The 13678-nt window shown below is 44.1% G+C and overlaps 1 protein-coding gene across 21 annotated transcripts; it reads right to left on the reverse strand.

Annotated features, from left to right (window-relative positions):
• Positions 1–736: 736 nt before the first annotated feature.
• Positions 737–7145, reverse strand: LOC308400300 (uncharacterized protein). 21 transcript variants are annotated; one of them, XR_013972353.1, is made up of 9 exons: positions 6281–7031; positions 5531–5633; positions 4807–4887; positions 4023–4098; positions 2339–3110; positions 1733–1858; positions 1443–1481; positions 1146–1267; positions 737–1003 (listed from the first exon to the last, which is right to left on the reverse strand). XR_013972353.1 is itself a non-coding variant. In XM_080887932.1 (8 exons), the coding sequence occupies exons 1-4, from the start codon at positions 5289–5291 to the stop codon at positions 2970–2972; spliced, it is 366 nt and encodes a 121-aa protein (XP_080744058.1). In that variant the 5' UTR covers positions 5292–5524; the 3' UTR covers positions 737–1003; positions 1146–1267; positions 1443–1481; positions 1733–1858; positions 2339–2969. The 21 variants fall into 21 exon arrangements, 2 of the variants coding, with proteins under 2 accessions (XP_080744058.1, XP_080744059.1); XR_013972354.1 differs by having other exon boundaries at positions 4023–4083; positions 6281–7029; XR_013972348.1 differs by lacking the exons at positions 5531–5633; positions 6281–7031 and adding an exon at positions 7075–7145 and having other exon boundaries at positions 4023–4083.
• Positions 7146–13678: the final 6533 nt, after the last annotated feature.

Below are 13678 nucleotides of genomic sequence, written 5' to 3' on the forward strand. Positions count from 1 at the left end.
GTCAGTTGTTTAGTGCTTCTGTACAGTTAGGGTCACGTCTCTATTTCAGAATAATTGATATGCGGAAAACACAAAGTTGATTGTCTTCCAATATTCTAGCATAATTAAAAAACTTTGACTTTGTAAGTACATATTATTAGTTCTAATGCCAGTATAAGTCTTCATAACTCCTGCTTTGAAATACTGAACTTTAAAGTTTACCTGATGAAAGAGTTTACAGTGGCACTGTCAGGATCATTCTGACTATAAGATCACTGTATTAATCTGAATCCTTCTGAAATGTGCTGTGAATGAATGCTGATGCAACTCACTGTGGGAAAGCTGTTGATAAAATGAATCTGTGACACATGCAACACGTTCACAGAGGAAGAGGACACAAAGGGAGGACACGCAGAGGCTGTGTTGAAGTCAGAAATCCAAATCTTTATTAAAAAACAGGCGGCGGTTACAAACAGGCAGACAAGCAGTCCATCAAACAGTCTACAGGGTCAAACATACAGAGAATTCAAACAGCAGTAAAAAATAACTGGACACTGAAAAACTTAAAGCAATGTGTGACGCAATAGAAGGAAGCAGTGCAGTATATTCACTGAATTATCATCAATTACAAAAGAGAAAAACGACAATTTCTAAGGATTATTTTCTTAAATGCAATTAGAGTGTGGCTGGTAAAGATGGAAACATACAGAATGTAAACTGTGTGAGTTTGGTGAACTTTGTTAGTAACAAATGAGGTAAAAAAAACAACCCCAAAACATACAAAACACAGAAAGAGGCTCTCAGTATTCATTAATAATTAGAAAGAAAAATTCTGGTCGTGGATTTTTACAGTCTTAGTTCCGCTCGCTGTCATCATTATAATCATCATGATCAATGGCGAGGTCCTGAGGTGGGTGGGGCTGTCTCTGGTGATGTCACCATGAAGGAACAGCATCTGGCACGTGTTGCTGAAACATCCCAGTACGCTGGTGTAGTTTCCTCTCCAGCTGTTTGACATGTGACACTTGAACATTAAGGGGAAGAAGAAGAAACAGTGTTAGGTCAGGTGACCACATGGTTTCTAAAGTAACTGACAGGAAGTAACCAGGCCGTCAGAAATGGATGGCATGTGTTTAGAGTTACTGGAGTTGGGTAACTCTACTTACCAAAAGCAGAAGCACACAGATGAAGGATCAGATGCTGAATGTTGCAGGAACATGCTCATGTGTGGTGGTCATTCAGTGCTGCTCCGGCAGGTTAGACAGTCCAAGACTGATATGCTGCCCATCTGAGAGTTTGAAAACACACATGCAAAGATTTATTTTGTGTTACAGTCAAAGTTGGATGTTCATTTTTGTCCTTTAAAAATGTTTGTGTATTTGAAAGCACTAACATTTAAGGATGACTTGGATCGTCTCCTTTAAAGGGGAGACAAGTGTATCCACTGATCTACGTCACTTTACCTGGATGATGACTCCTCTCCGCCTCACTCAGAAACACTCCTAATATAACCAAGCAAATAAATAATATTGAAGATTTACTTACATCATTACAAAAACATCAAAAACATCTCCCTTTGATTCTATTTCTCCATTCCTGCTGAACATCAGGCAACAAATATCTCAATAAATCACAGTAAAATGTAAAGCACATGTTTTCTCTGCTTTGTCTAACCTCTGCAGAGCCTCTGTCAAGAAAAACACATCTGTAAGCATAAAACAAATATACATTCATAACACGTCACTGGACAAACCTCGGTCAGTTGATTTCCTCTGTGCAGTGCAGATGAGCATCAGTCAGCGAGTGACTCTGCTGGTTCTTCTGAGGAAACACCACCGTCTCTCCACACCGTCACCATCTGTGAGCACAAACTGCCGCTCTGCCAGCATGTAGGAATCACATATCACACACAGGGGTGAAGAAACATCAGAGCTCAACTTAGGATACTTTAGATCTAAACAGATCAAAGTAGCTCTTAGTTTCAACAATCAGTGAACAGACAACCAATGATACCAAACTGATTCTGTATGAATACAATATGGTATTTTCAATACAGGTGTCAAATTAATTTATTAAAACTAATACAGATATATGTATATTTTTTTGATAAATTAGTTTGCTAAATTATAAGGATATATATATTTTTTTCATTTAACAATTGCAACTAAAAGAAATTAAATATTGAACAAAAATATATTGTCACATTCTGAGCATGCTCGGCATGCTGACAGACTTGAAGTTGCTACAGATTTTAAGAAGTGATAATTATAGGGAAGAAACTTCTCTTTTTCATCCGTTTAATCAAACATTTGATGCCTCAGCTGTCTCAGTCCTATAGCGTTCTGCAACTACAACTAACCTGAGGCTTGGATTTGGCTGCAGGTGCCCCTGTACATCCTTCTCAGCAGCACACATGTGGGTACCATTTAATCCCACTTCTTCCTGAGCTTTGCTTCACCATAAGACCAAAGGTGGCATCCTGTGTCATAGTCTTATCATCATCCAGAAGAAACATTTGAAGAAACATCATGGAGAAGAAACATTTACGCGCCTCCTGGTTTTGTTTTCTGATCCTGCGAAAAGACTGAGGACAACAAAACCCAGAGAACACGAGATACACAACATCCAACATTCAGACTCAGCAGCCTCCATAAATGAAGAGCACCAGGTTGGTTCAGTTATAGTAGATATAAGCATACTTCACATTACTGGGTATGAATAATAATGAGGAGGCAAACTTTGACGATGCAGAGCATGATGTCCCATCATCAGACTGTAAACAAACATCCACCAGGCTTCTTTGTTGCCAAAATTGATGATTCTCCTATCAGGGATCAGTAGCGTGTATTAACCTGTGGTACAAGCAGCAGTCACTTAAATATTACTGTTTCAGATAAGAAATCTAGGACATAAAAGCCAGGGTGGGAGGGATCTCTGCAAACTGACTTAGGTCTGCAAGTGTGAAGCTCAACAAAAATCTGACTCTCCAGTCACAGACAAACAAAAACTCCAGCTGGGAGATAGAAAACGCTGTCTGGGTCCTGCTGGATGTTGCTGGTCAGAGTCCACACATTAGCAGAGTGCTTCTTGGTCCCACTGACCCATGTGGACAGCGACTGTGGAGAACTGTTCTGGAAAACAGAGAAGAGAATTAAAATAACAAAAAGTAGCAGCAGTTCAGATCTGATTTAATTTAATTCACACAGCACATTCGTCCAGGCTGACAGGTAAACATAGAATTAATCTCAGGTAACATGACTCATAGTAGAGATTCAGTAAGAAAGATTGCAGGCTCTAATATTATTACCACACAATCCAAGGACACACCAACAGCTCAGATTTCTAGAACTATTTAAACAAATGTCTTCTGAATATTCAATTCAGGTTCACAGTGGGAGGTGTTGTGGAATTTTTTAAATAAAGTCTGCAACACAGAAAGAGCTGTGCTCAAGCTATTTATTACTGCGCCAACACACATCAAACATCACAGTTCAGTCATGTCAGCGCTGCCACAGAAGTGGTGCTCCTGCTCCTTTATGCATTCCAAGGAAGAGGGAGGAAGTTACAAACGGATCCTACCACACTTCAACGGATCAATGGTTATGCTGTTTTGTGGCCTTATCAGCACCTGTAAAGGGAGTTGTTCTCTCAAACTGCTGACGCTGAAGTAAGTTAATCTAGTTTTAGAAACTTTCACTGAACAGTAACAGTGTCACAACTAAGCATATGCATAAGCACTTAAATACTTTAAATGAGAATAACAGAAAATTTCTATTACAGAGGCTAGAGCCTGTCCCAGTAGTCATAGGTAGAGCACACCTGGACAGGTCACCAGTCTGTCAGAGGACTAACACAGAGACAGACACCAGAGTAACAAATCTATTTAAAATTAATGTAAGTTTGCTGCAGCTGTGTGTATGAAGATGTGTTTCTGTGCTCACAGTCCACCACTCAGGAACCTGCAGTTCACTTTAAGTCTACTTTAAACAGACCTCACAAAAGGCTGATGTGGCTAGATCAGTAGTCTGATTTGAGTACGATACCTTTGGCCAGGGATTACTCTGGTGCATCGCTTCACTGCAGTCTTACGTATTTTCCCCACACCTGAATAAAAAAATACTGATATATACAAATAAGAGCTTCAGCTCATGCAGCCTGACTCAATCCTAAATGTTCAGCACACAGAGGTACCGTTTAAAGTTTAGTGTTAACCTGAGTCACTGATCATTTGCAGTATTACAGAGTCTGGCAGTCTTTGCATGATGTCCACGTCACTGTAAGTTTCTAGCTGACTCTCAGGTGTGACAGGTGTGCCAGCAGGAAAGAGTAATAATAACCTGCATCCTGAGGTTTGTCATGCAGGATTAAAGAAGCCAGGCTTTGTTCACACAGCTAGGATTGTATTTTACACTGACCCTGGGTCAGTATAAGTATCATACAGTTTAAACAAAGCACTGAAACTTGCACATATTTATTATAGATGCACTGAAGCTAATCGAGATATTTGCTGTCAATCTGTGGCTGCGATTAAACACTTTACTGGAAACTTTATCAACTAGTAACTTCATCAGTCATGACAGAAGCTAATATTTCTGTGCTAACATCGTTTAAACAGTAACAGCTTTACTCCAATATAAGCTAACGTTTACACCGTAACTTTAAGCTAGCACCATAAAGACGGTAAAACAGGTAATAATATCTACAAATGCATCTTAAAGCTGTTATATTAGCACTCGGTGTATTACTAACATAACCACATTAACATTACTGACACTCGCTGACTTTTAATAGTCATTCTATAAATGCTGTCCGTTTAAATGGTCTTACCTGTAAACACTGCTGTATCCACCGGATTCCAGCCAGAGTGGATTCTGGAGTCTTCCCACGCTCCTGTTAGTGATCCTCCATCTGGATGGATGAGAACAACCTTCTGAACAATCTAGCAGGAGATGGCCCATATCTATGGGACTGATTTGTGCTAATAACGCCCATTGTATGGACTGATAACAGCCGAAGCGGGTGAATAAAGTCACCCAGTAGCTAGCTGTGCCATTACCCAGCATACATCACTCCCTCCATAAATGCAATAACCGATACAAAAGTAATAGCCTATAATTAATTCCTCTGCTGTATCTGCTGTTTCTCAGGTAGTTGTTTACATTATATAATTTATTGTGTTCTATATACGTCACTACAATGTGATTTGGAAAATGTCTAAATATACCGACAACAGGCACTTCCGCGGCAATCTCTTCAATCGGAGGACCCTTCACGTCAATTCCCGACGCGAGGGGGGTACCCTGCGCGTCCATAAGTGAAGCAGACGGAGCCTGACCATGCGTCACACGTTTGACGAGTTGGGAGTGAGAACGTGTTGGTTTAATGTTATGTATTTTCTTCTATTTGATCTCAAAAAGCTCCTAAAACAGTCAGTGATCACTGTTGACCTCCCTCGGCTTTTATTACCACTTATCATTTATTTAAGCTCAGTTTTTAAAACCTTAGGATGTAACTACAACCCAGCCCATGCAGCAGTATATGAATGACTAACCTCGTATTGTGGATGGATTATCTCAGTTGTTCTCCTGGCTGAAGTTTGGTCCTTTTACAGCAGGGGTGTCAAACTCAAATACACAGTGGGCCAAAATTCAAAACTGGAACAAAGTCGCGGGCTAACATTAATATTTATTAAAAAAATAAAAAAAATCTTCCTCCAGATATAAGAATGAATCTTTTCTTATGGACTCAAATAAGTTTTACTGGAAAACTGAATATGGAACAAGCAAAGCTTAATACTAAACAATATATATATTAGCTGTATAATACCAGTAGGCCAGCTCTAATAGTAATTTGGTATGGCTTCACGGGCCAAATGTAATTAGGCCCGCGGGCCAGAGTTTGACACCTATGTTTTACAGCATCCTGCCATGCGATTACATTTGTTCCTGACCACCGAGAACACTCACATTAACTTTTATCGAGTGGGAAAAAAGTTAGCTTGTTTATATTATGCTAACATAGCTGTGTCGCTAGCGGTCACGTAGCACATCATTATATACCAGCTAGCCCAACTTCAGTAACCCTACAAACGTCACTGCTGTTTAGTTTTCTGTCTTCATTTATGCTGGAAGTGATAACAGAGTTGTACGTTTTAATTTGTTTCCAAAACCCCGCAGTCAAGACATGCTATATTGTATTTAGATAGAAGCTAGCGAGCTAACTCCCTGCTAACTTCTAACTCCGTTAAATGTCATAAATTCCGTTTTTATGGATGCCTTTCATGAATTAATTTAGAACTCACCGGAGAGAAAATGCCGCGAGCAAATCAACAAAAAGCTGGGGATTGCACGGAACTCGATATCTGCTCGTCTCACCGCTGCAATCCATGCCTGGCGTCTTTGTTTGGTGATATCGGATACACGTTGCCGCCAGGATGGAAAACGATGAAAAGATAGCCCATTATCCAGGTTCTTGCCTTCACGATCGTGAGATCTAACGTTGCAACCAACTACAAAACACGTACGAACCATAGCTGAAGCTGTATCCATTGTCTGGCCTACTGTCATGGCGGCGGGGGGCGTGGCCCACCTCCTGTGACATCAAGGTCCAAAGCCCTATTCGGCTTACAGGATGACGACGTCACATATATTTAGAATCTTACAACAAATTTGGTCCTATGATGCTTAAATCCGTTGATCCGCAAAAGTCTATAAATAGGGGTGAAGAGCAATGACTTTTAGTTAATTAATTGCAGCATTTATGTTAGCAGAATTGAAACGTCCACCAAAGAGGTATTTTGAAACACCTGGATCCTTTTTGGAGTAGCTGTTTACAGATTCCAACATGTCTCAGAGGAAACAACCCTACAGATTTCTAAAGGTAAGTTTTCTTTCTTTTTTTCTGTTTTTAGGTTGTTCACTGACAGATTAAGAATCACACAAGCTCACCTCTAGACAACTGTAGCAACACTTTTCACCCCACGTTAGCGAGGAATAGCAATATTCTCCGCACTCTGTGTCAGTCTCGCTAACATGCGCAACCCTCTAGCTAACCATGGCTACGGCGGCCAACGAAGTTGCAAAACTTTGTCCTTACGGTAAGAAGATTTCTGCCTGGGCCGAGAGAGCCAGGAACTTGTGAGTTGTGTGTGTCCACTCAGGCATCATTCATGCTTGTTCTGTAGGCAGTTCCTGTCAGAAGGAGGAGGCACAGCAGGAGCGTCGGGGGGCGGAAGACAGTGCCTCTCTCCTTCTGACATTGTTAAAAAAAACCCCAACAAATTTATAATTATTTTTATATATTTACATGTAGGTAATGTCCTCAAGTTCTGTATAACCACTTTTTCCTCTCTCTGTGTTTGTTTCTCGTCTGTTGTTGTGTGTGTTTGTGTGTATTTGTCTCTTTCAAACAGGTGCCGGTCCTCACCTCTGCAGTGCTGCCGTCTCCTGTAGCGCTGCATGGTTCTAAGCTAAGTTTCCTTTCCTTTTTCTGTTCTCTTAGATTTGTCCTCAGGTTTGAAGTGTCTGTGTTGTGCAGCTGGTCTGGTCTGTCTCTAGACAGTTCAGACTGCACCCACTAGTAAATGGTGGAGGCTCACAGCGACATACTCAACACGCAAGTTTCTGAACTCTGCACGAGGGTTTCTTCGACGAAGTGAGGGCCGTGAGGCACAGCTCCCCGTCCCCCGGTGACCCTGCTAGGTCCACCTTCTTAGGGAAACCCTCTGCAGAGGAGCCGACAGAGCCAGGAACTTGTGAGTTGTGTGTGTCCACTCAGGCATCATTCATACTTGTTCTGTAGGCAGTTCCTGTCAGAAGGAGGAGGCACAGCAGGAGCGTCGGGGGGCGGAAGACGGTGCCTCAGTGCCTCTCTCCTTCTGAAATTGTTAAAAAAAACCCAACAAATTTATAATTATTTTTATATATTTACATGTAGGTAATGTCCTCAAGTTCTGTATAACCACTTTTTCCTCTCTCTGTGTTTGTTTCTCGTCTGTTGTTGTGTGTGTTTGTGTGTATTTGTCTCTTTCAAACAGGTGCCGGTCCTCACCTCTGCAGTGCTGCCGTCTCCTGTAGCGCTGCATGGTTCTAAGCTAAGTTTCCTTTCCTTTTTCTGTTCTCTTAGTTTTTGTCTTCAGGTTTGAAGTGTCTGTCTTGTGCAGCTGGTCTGGTCTGTCTCTAGACAGTTCAGACTGCACCCACTAGTAAATGGTGGAGGCTCACAGCGACATACTCAACACGCAAGTTTCTGAACTCTGCATGAGGGTTTCTCCGACGAAGTGAGGGCCGTGAGGCACAGCTCCCCGTCCCCCGGTGACCCTGCTAGGTCCACCTTCTTAGGGAAACCCTCTGCAGAGGAGCCGACAGAGCCAGGAACTTGTGAGTTGTGTGTGTCCACTCAGGCATCATTCATACTTGTTCTGTAGGCAGTTCCTGTCAGAAGGAGGAGGCACAGCAGGAGCGTCGGGGGGCGGAAGACGGTGCCTCAGTGCCTCTCTCCTTCTGACATTGTTAAAAAAAAACCCAACAAATTTATAATTATTTTTATATATTTACATGTAGGTAATGTCCTCAAGTTCTGTATAACCACTTTTTCCTCTCTCTGTGTTTGTTTCTCGTCTGTTGTTGTGTGTGTTTGTGTGTATTTGTCTCTTTCAAACAGGTGCCGGTCCTCACCTCTGCAGTGCTGCCGTCTCCTGTAGCGCTGCATGGTTCTAAGCTAAGTTTCCTTTCCTTTTTCTGTTCTCTTAGTTTTTGTCTTCAGGTTTGAAGTGTCTGTGTTGTGCAGCTGGTCTGGTCTGTCTCTAGACAGTTCAGACTGCACCCACTAGTAAATGGTGGAGGCTCACAGCGACATACTCAACACGCAAGTTTCTGAACTCTGCATGAGGGTTTCTCCGACGAAGTGAGGGCCGTGAGGCACAGCTCCCCGTCCCCCGGTGACCCTGCTAGGTCCACCTTCTTAGGGAAACCCTCTGCAGAGGAGCCGACAGAGCCAGGAACTTGTGAGTTGTGTGTGTCCACTCAGGCATCATTCATACTTGTTCTGTAGGCAGTTCCTGTCAGAAGGAGGAGGCACAGCAGGAGCGTCGGGGGGCGGAAGACGGTGCCTCAGTGCCTCTCTCCTTCTGACATTGTTAAAAAAAACCCAACAAATTTATAATTATTTTTATATATTTACATGTAGGTAATGTCCTCAAGTTCTGTATAACCACTTTTTCCTCTCTCTGTGTTTGTTTCTCGTCTGTTGTTGTGTGTGTTTGTGTGTATTTGTCTCTTTCAAACAGGTGCCGGTCCTCACCTCTGCAGTGCTGCCGTCTCCTGTAGCGCTGCATGGTTCTAAGCTAAGTTTCCTTTCCTTTTTCTGTTCTCTTAGTTTTTGTCCTCAGGTTTGAAGTGTCTGTGTTGTGCAGCTGGTCTGGTCTGTCTCTAGACAGTTCAGACTGCACCCGCCAGTAAATGGTGGAGGCTCACAAAGACATACTCAACACACAAGTTTCTGAACTCTGCATGAGGGTTTCTCCGACGAAGTGAGGGCCGTGAGGCACAGCTCCCCGTCCCCCGGTGACCCTGCTAGGTCCACCTTCTTAGGGAAACCCTCTGCAGAGGAGCCGACAGAGCCAGGAACTTGTGAGTTGTGTGTGTCCACTCAGGCATCATTCATACTTGTTCTGTAGGCAGTTCCTGTCAGAAGGAGGAGGCACAGCAGGAGCGTCGGGGGGCGGAAGACGGTGCCTCAGTGCCTCTCTCCTTCTGAAATTGTTAAAAAAAACCCAACAAATTTATAATTATTTTTATATATTTACATGTAGGTAATGTCCTCAAGTTCTGTATAACCACTTTTTCCTCTCTCTGTGTTTGTTTCTCGTCTGTTGTTGTGTGTGTTTGTGTGTATTTGTCTCTTTCAAACAGGTGCCGGTCCTCACCTCTGCAGTGCTGCCGTCTCCTGTAGCGCTGCATGGTTCTAAGCTAAGTTTCCTTTCCTTTTTCTGTTCTCTTAGTTTTTGTCTTCAGGTTTGAAGTGTCTGTCTTGTGCAGCTGGTCTGGTCTGTCTCTAGACAGTTCAGACTGCACCCACTAGTAAATGGTGGAGGCTCACAGCGACATACTCAACACGCAAGTTTCTGAACTCTGCATGAGGGTTTCTCCGACGAAGTGAGGGCCGTGAGGCACAGCTCCCCGTCCCCCGGTGACCCTGCTAGGTCCACCTTCTTAGGGAAACCCTCTGCAGAGGAGCCGACAGAGCCAGGAACTTGTGAGTTGTGTGTGTCCACTCAGGCATCATTCATACTTGTTCTGTAGGCAGTTCCTGTCAGAAGGAGGAGGCACAGCAGGAGCGTCGGGGGGCGGAAGACGGTGCCTCAGTGCCTCTCTCCTTCTGACATTGTTAAAAAAAAACCCAACAAATTTATAATTATTTTTATATATTTACATGTAGGTAATGTCCTCAAGTTCTGTATAACCACTTTTTCCTCTCTCTGTGTTTGTTTCTCGTCTGTTGTTGTGTGTGTTTGTGTGTATTTGTCTCTTTCAAACAGGTGCCGGTCCTCACCTCTGCAGTGCTGCCGTCTCCTGTAGCGCTGCATGGTTCTAAGCTAAGTTTCCTTTCCTTTTTCTGTTCTCTTAGTTTTTGTCTTCAGGTTTGAAGTGTCTGTGTTGTGCAGCTGGTCTGGTCTGTCTCTAGACAGTTCAGACTGCACCCACTAGTAAATGGTGGAGGCTCACAGCGACATACTCAACACGCAAGTTTCTGAACTCTGCATGAGGGTTTCTCCGACGAAGTGAGGGCCGTGAGGCACAGCTCCCCGTCCCCCGGTGACCCTGCTAGGTCCACCTTCTTAGGGAAACCCTCTGCAGAGGAGCCGACAGAGCCAGGAACTTGTGAGTTGTGTGTGTCCACTCAGGCATCATTCATACTTGTTCTGTAGGCAGTTCCTGTCAGAAGGAGGAGGCACAGCAGGAGCGTCGGGGGGCGGAAGACGGTGCCTCAGTGCCTCTCTCCTTCTGACATTGTTAAAAAAAACCCAACAAATTTATAATTATTTTTATATATTTACATGTAGGTAATGTCCTCAAGTTCTGTATAACCACTTTTTCCTCTCTCTGTGTTTGTTTCTCGTCTGTTGTTGTGTGTGTTTGTGTGTATTTGTCTCTTTCAAACAGGTGCCGGTCCTCACCTCTGCAGTGCTGCCGTCTCCTGTAGCGCTGCATGGTTCTAAGCTAAGTTTCCTTTCCTTTTTCTGTTCTCTTAGTTTTTGTCCTCAGGTTTGAAGTGTCTGTGTTGTGCAGCTGGTCTGGTCTGTCTCTAGACAGTTCAGACTGCACCCGCCAGTAAATGGTGGAGGCTCACAAAGACATACTCAACACACAAGTTTCTGAACTCTGCATGAGGGTTTCTCCGACGAAGTGAGGGCCGTGAGGCACAGCTCCCCGTCCCCCGGTGACCCTGCTAGGTCCACCTTCTTAGGGAAACCCTCTGCAGAGGAGCCGACAGAGCCAGGAACTTGTGAGTTGTGTGTGTCCACTCAGGCATCATTCATACTTGTTCTGTAGGCAGTTCCTGTCAGAAGGAGGAGGCACAGCAGGAGCGTCGGGGGGCGGAAGACGGTGCCTCAGTGCCTCTCTCCTTCTGACATTGTTAAAAAAAACCCAACAAATTTATAATTATTTTTATATATTTACATGTAGGTAATGTCCTCAAGTTCTGTATAACCACTTTTTCCTCTCTCTGTGTTTGTTTCTCGTCTGTTGTTGTGTGTGTTTGTGTGTATTTGTCTCTTTCAAACAGGTGCCGGTCCTCACCTCTGCAGTGCTGCCGTCTCCTGTAGCGCTGCATGGTTCTAAGCTAAGTTTCCTTTCCTTTTTCTGTTCTCTTAGATTTGTCCTCAGGTTTGAAGTGTCTGTGTTGTGCAGCTGGTCTGGTCTGTCTCTAGACAGTTCAGACTGCACCCGCCAGTAAATGGTGGAGGCTCACAAAGACATACTCAACACACAAGTTTCTGAACTCTGCATGAGGGTTTCTCCGACGAAGTGAGGGCCGTGAGGCACAGCTCCCCGTCCCCCGGTGACCCTGCTAGGTCCACCTTCTTAGGGAAACCCTCTGCAGAGGAGCCGACAGAGCCAGGAACTTGTGAGTTGTGTGTGTCCACTCAGGCATCATTCATACTTGTTCTGTAGGCAGTTCCTGTCAGAAGGAGGAGGCACAGCAGGAGCGTCGGGGGGCGGAAGACGGTGCCTCAGTGCCTCTCTCCTTCTGACATTGTTAAAAAAAACCCAACAAATTTATAATTATTTTTATATATTTACATGTAGGTAATGTCCTCAAGTTCTGTATAACCACTTTTTCCTCTCTCTGTGTTTGTTTCTCGTCTGTTGTTGTGTGTGTTTGTGTGTATTTGTCTCTTTCAAACAGGTGCCGGTCCTCACCTCTGCAGTGCTGCCGTCTCCTGTAGCGCTGCATGGTTCTAAGCTAAGTTTCCTTTCCTTTTTCTGTTCTCTTAGATTTGTCCTCAGGTTTGAAGTGTCTGTGTTGTGCAGCTGGTCTGGTCTGTCTCTAGACAGTTCAGACTGCACCCGCCAGTAAATGGTGGAGGCTCACAGCGACATACTCAACACGCAAGTTTCTGAACTCTGCATGAGGGTTTCTCCGACGAAGTGAGGGCCGTGAGGCACAGCTCCCCGTCCCCCGGTGACCCTGCTAGGTCCACCTTCTTAGGGAAACCCTCTGCAGAGGAGCTGACAGAGCCAGGAACTTGTGAGTTGTGTGTGTCCACTCAGGCATCATTCATACTTGTTCTGTAGGCAGTTCCTGTCAGAAGGAGGAGGCACAGCAGGAGCGTCGGGGGGCGGAAGACGGTGCCTCAGTGCCTCTCTCCTTCTGACATTGTTAAAAAAAAACCCAACAAATTTATAATTATTTTTATATATTTACATGTAGGTAATGTCCTCAAGTTCTGTATAACCACTTTTTCCTCTCTCTGTGTTTGTTTCTCGTCTGTTGTTGTGTGTGTTTGTGTGTATTTGTCTCTTTCAAACAGGTGCCGGTCCTCACCTCTGCAGTGCTGCCGTCTCCTGTAGCGCTGCATGGTTCTAAGCTAAGTTTCCTTTCCTTTTTCTGTTCTCTTAGATTTGTCCTCAGGTTTGAAGTGTCTGTGTTGTGCAGCTGGTCTGGTCTGTCTCTAGACAGTTCAGACTGCACCCACTAGTAAATGGTGGAGGCTCACAGCGACATACTCAACACACAAGTTTCTGAACTCTGCATGAGGGTTTCTCCGACGAAGTGAGGGCCGTGAGGCACAGCTCCCCGTCCCCCGGTGACCCTGCTAGGTCCACCTTCTTAGGGAAACCCTCTGCAGAGGAGCCGACAGAGCCAGGAACTTGTGAGTTGTGTGTGTCCACTCAGGCATCATTCATACTTGTTCTGTAGGCAGTTCCTGTCAGAAGGAGGAGGCACAGCAGGAGCGTCGGGGGGCGGAAGACGGTGCCTCAGTGCCTCTCTCCTTCTGACATTGTTAAAAAAAAACCCAACAAATTTATAATTATTTTTATATATTTACATGTAGGTAATGTCCTCAAGTTCTGTATAACCACTTTTTCCTCTCTCTGTGTTTGTTTCTCGTCTGTTGTTGTGTGTGTTTGTGTGTATTTGTCTCTTTCAAACAGGTGCCGGTCCTCACCTCTGCAGTGCTGCCGTCTCCTGT

Source organism: Rhamphochromis sp. 'chilingali', assembly GCF_963969265.1.
Source record: "Rhamphochromis sp. 'chilingali' genome assembly, chromosome: 7".
Lineage (NCBI taxonomy): Eukaryota > Metazoa > Chordata > Actinopteri > Cichliformes > Cichlidae > Rhamphochromis > Rhamphochromis sp. 'chilingali'.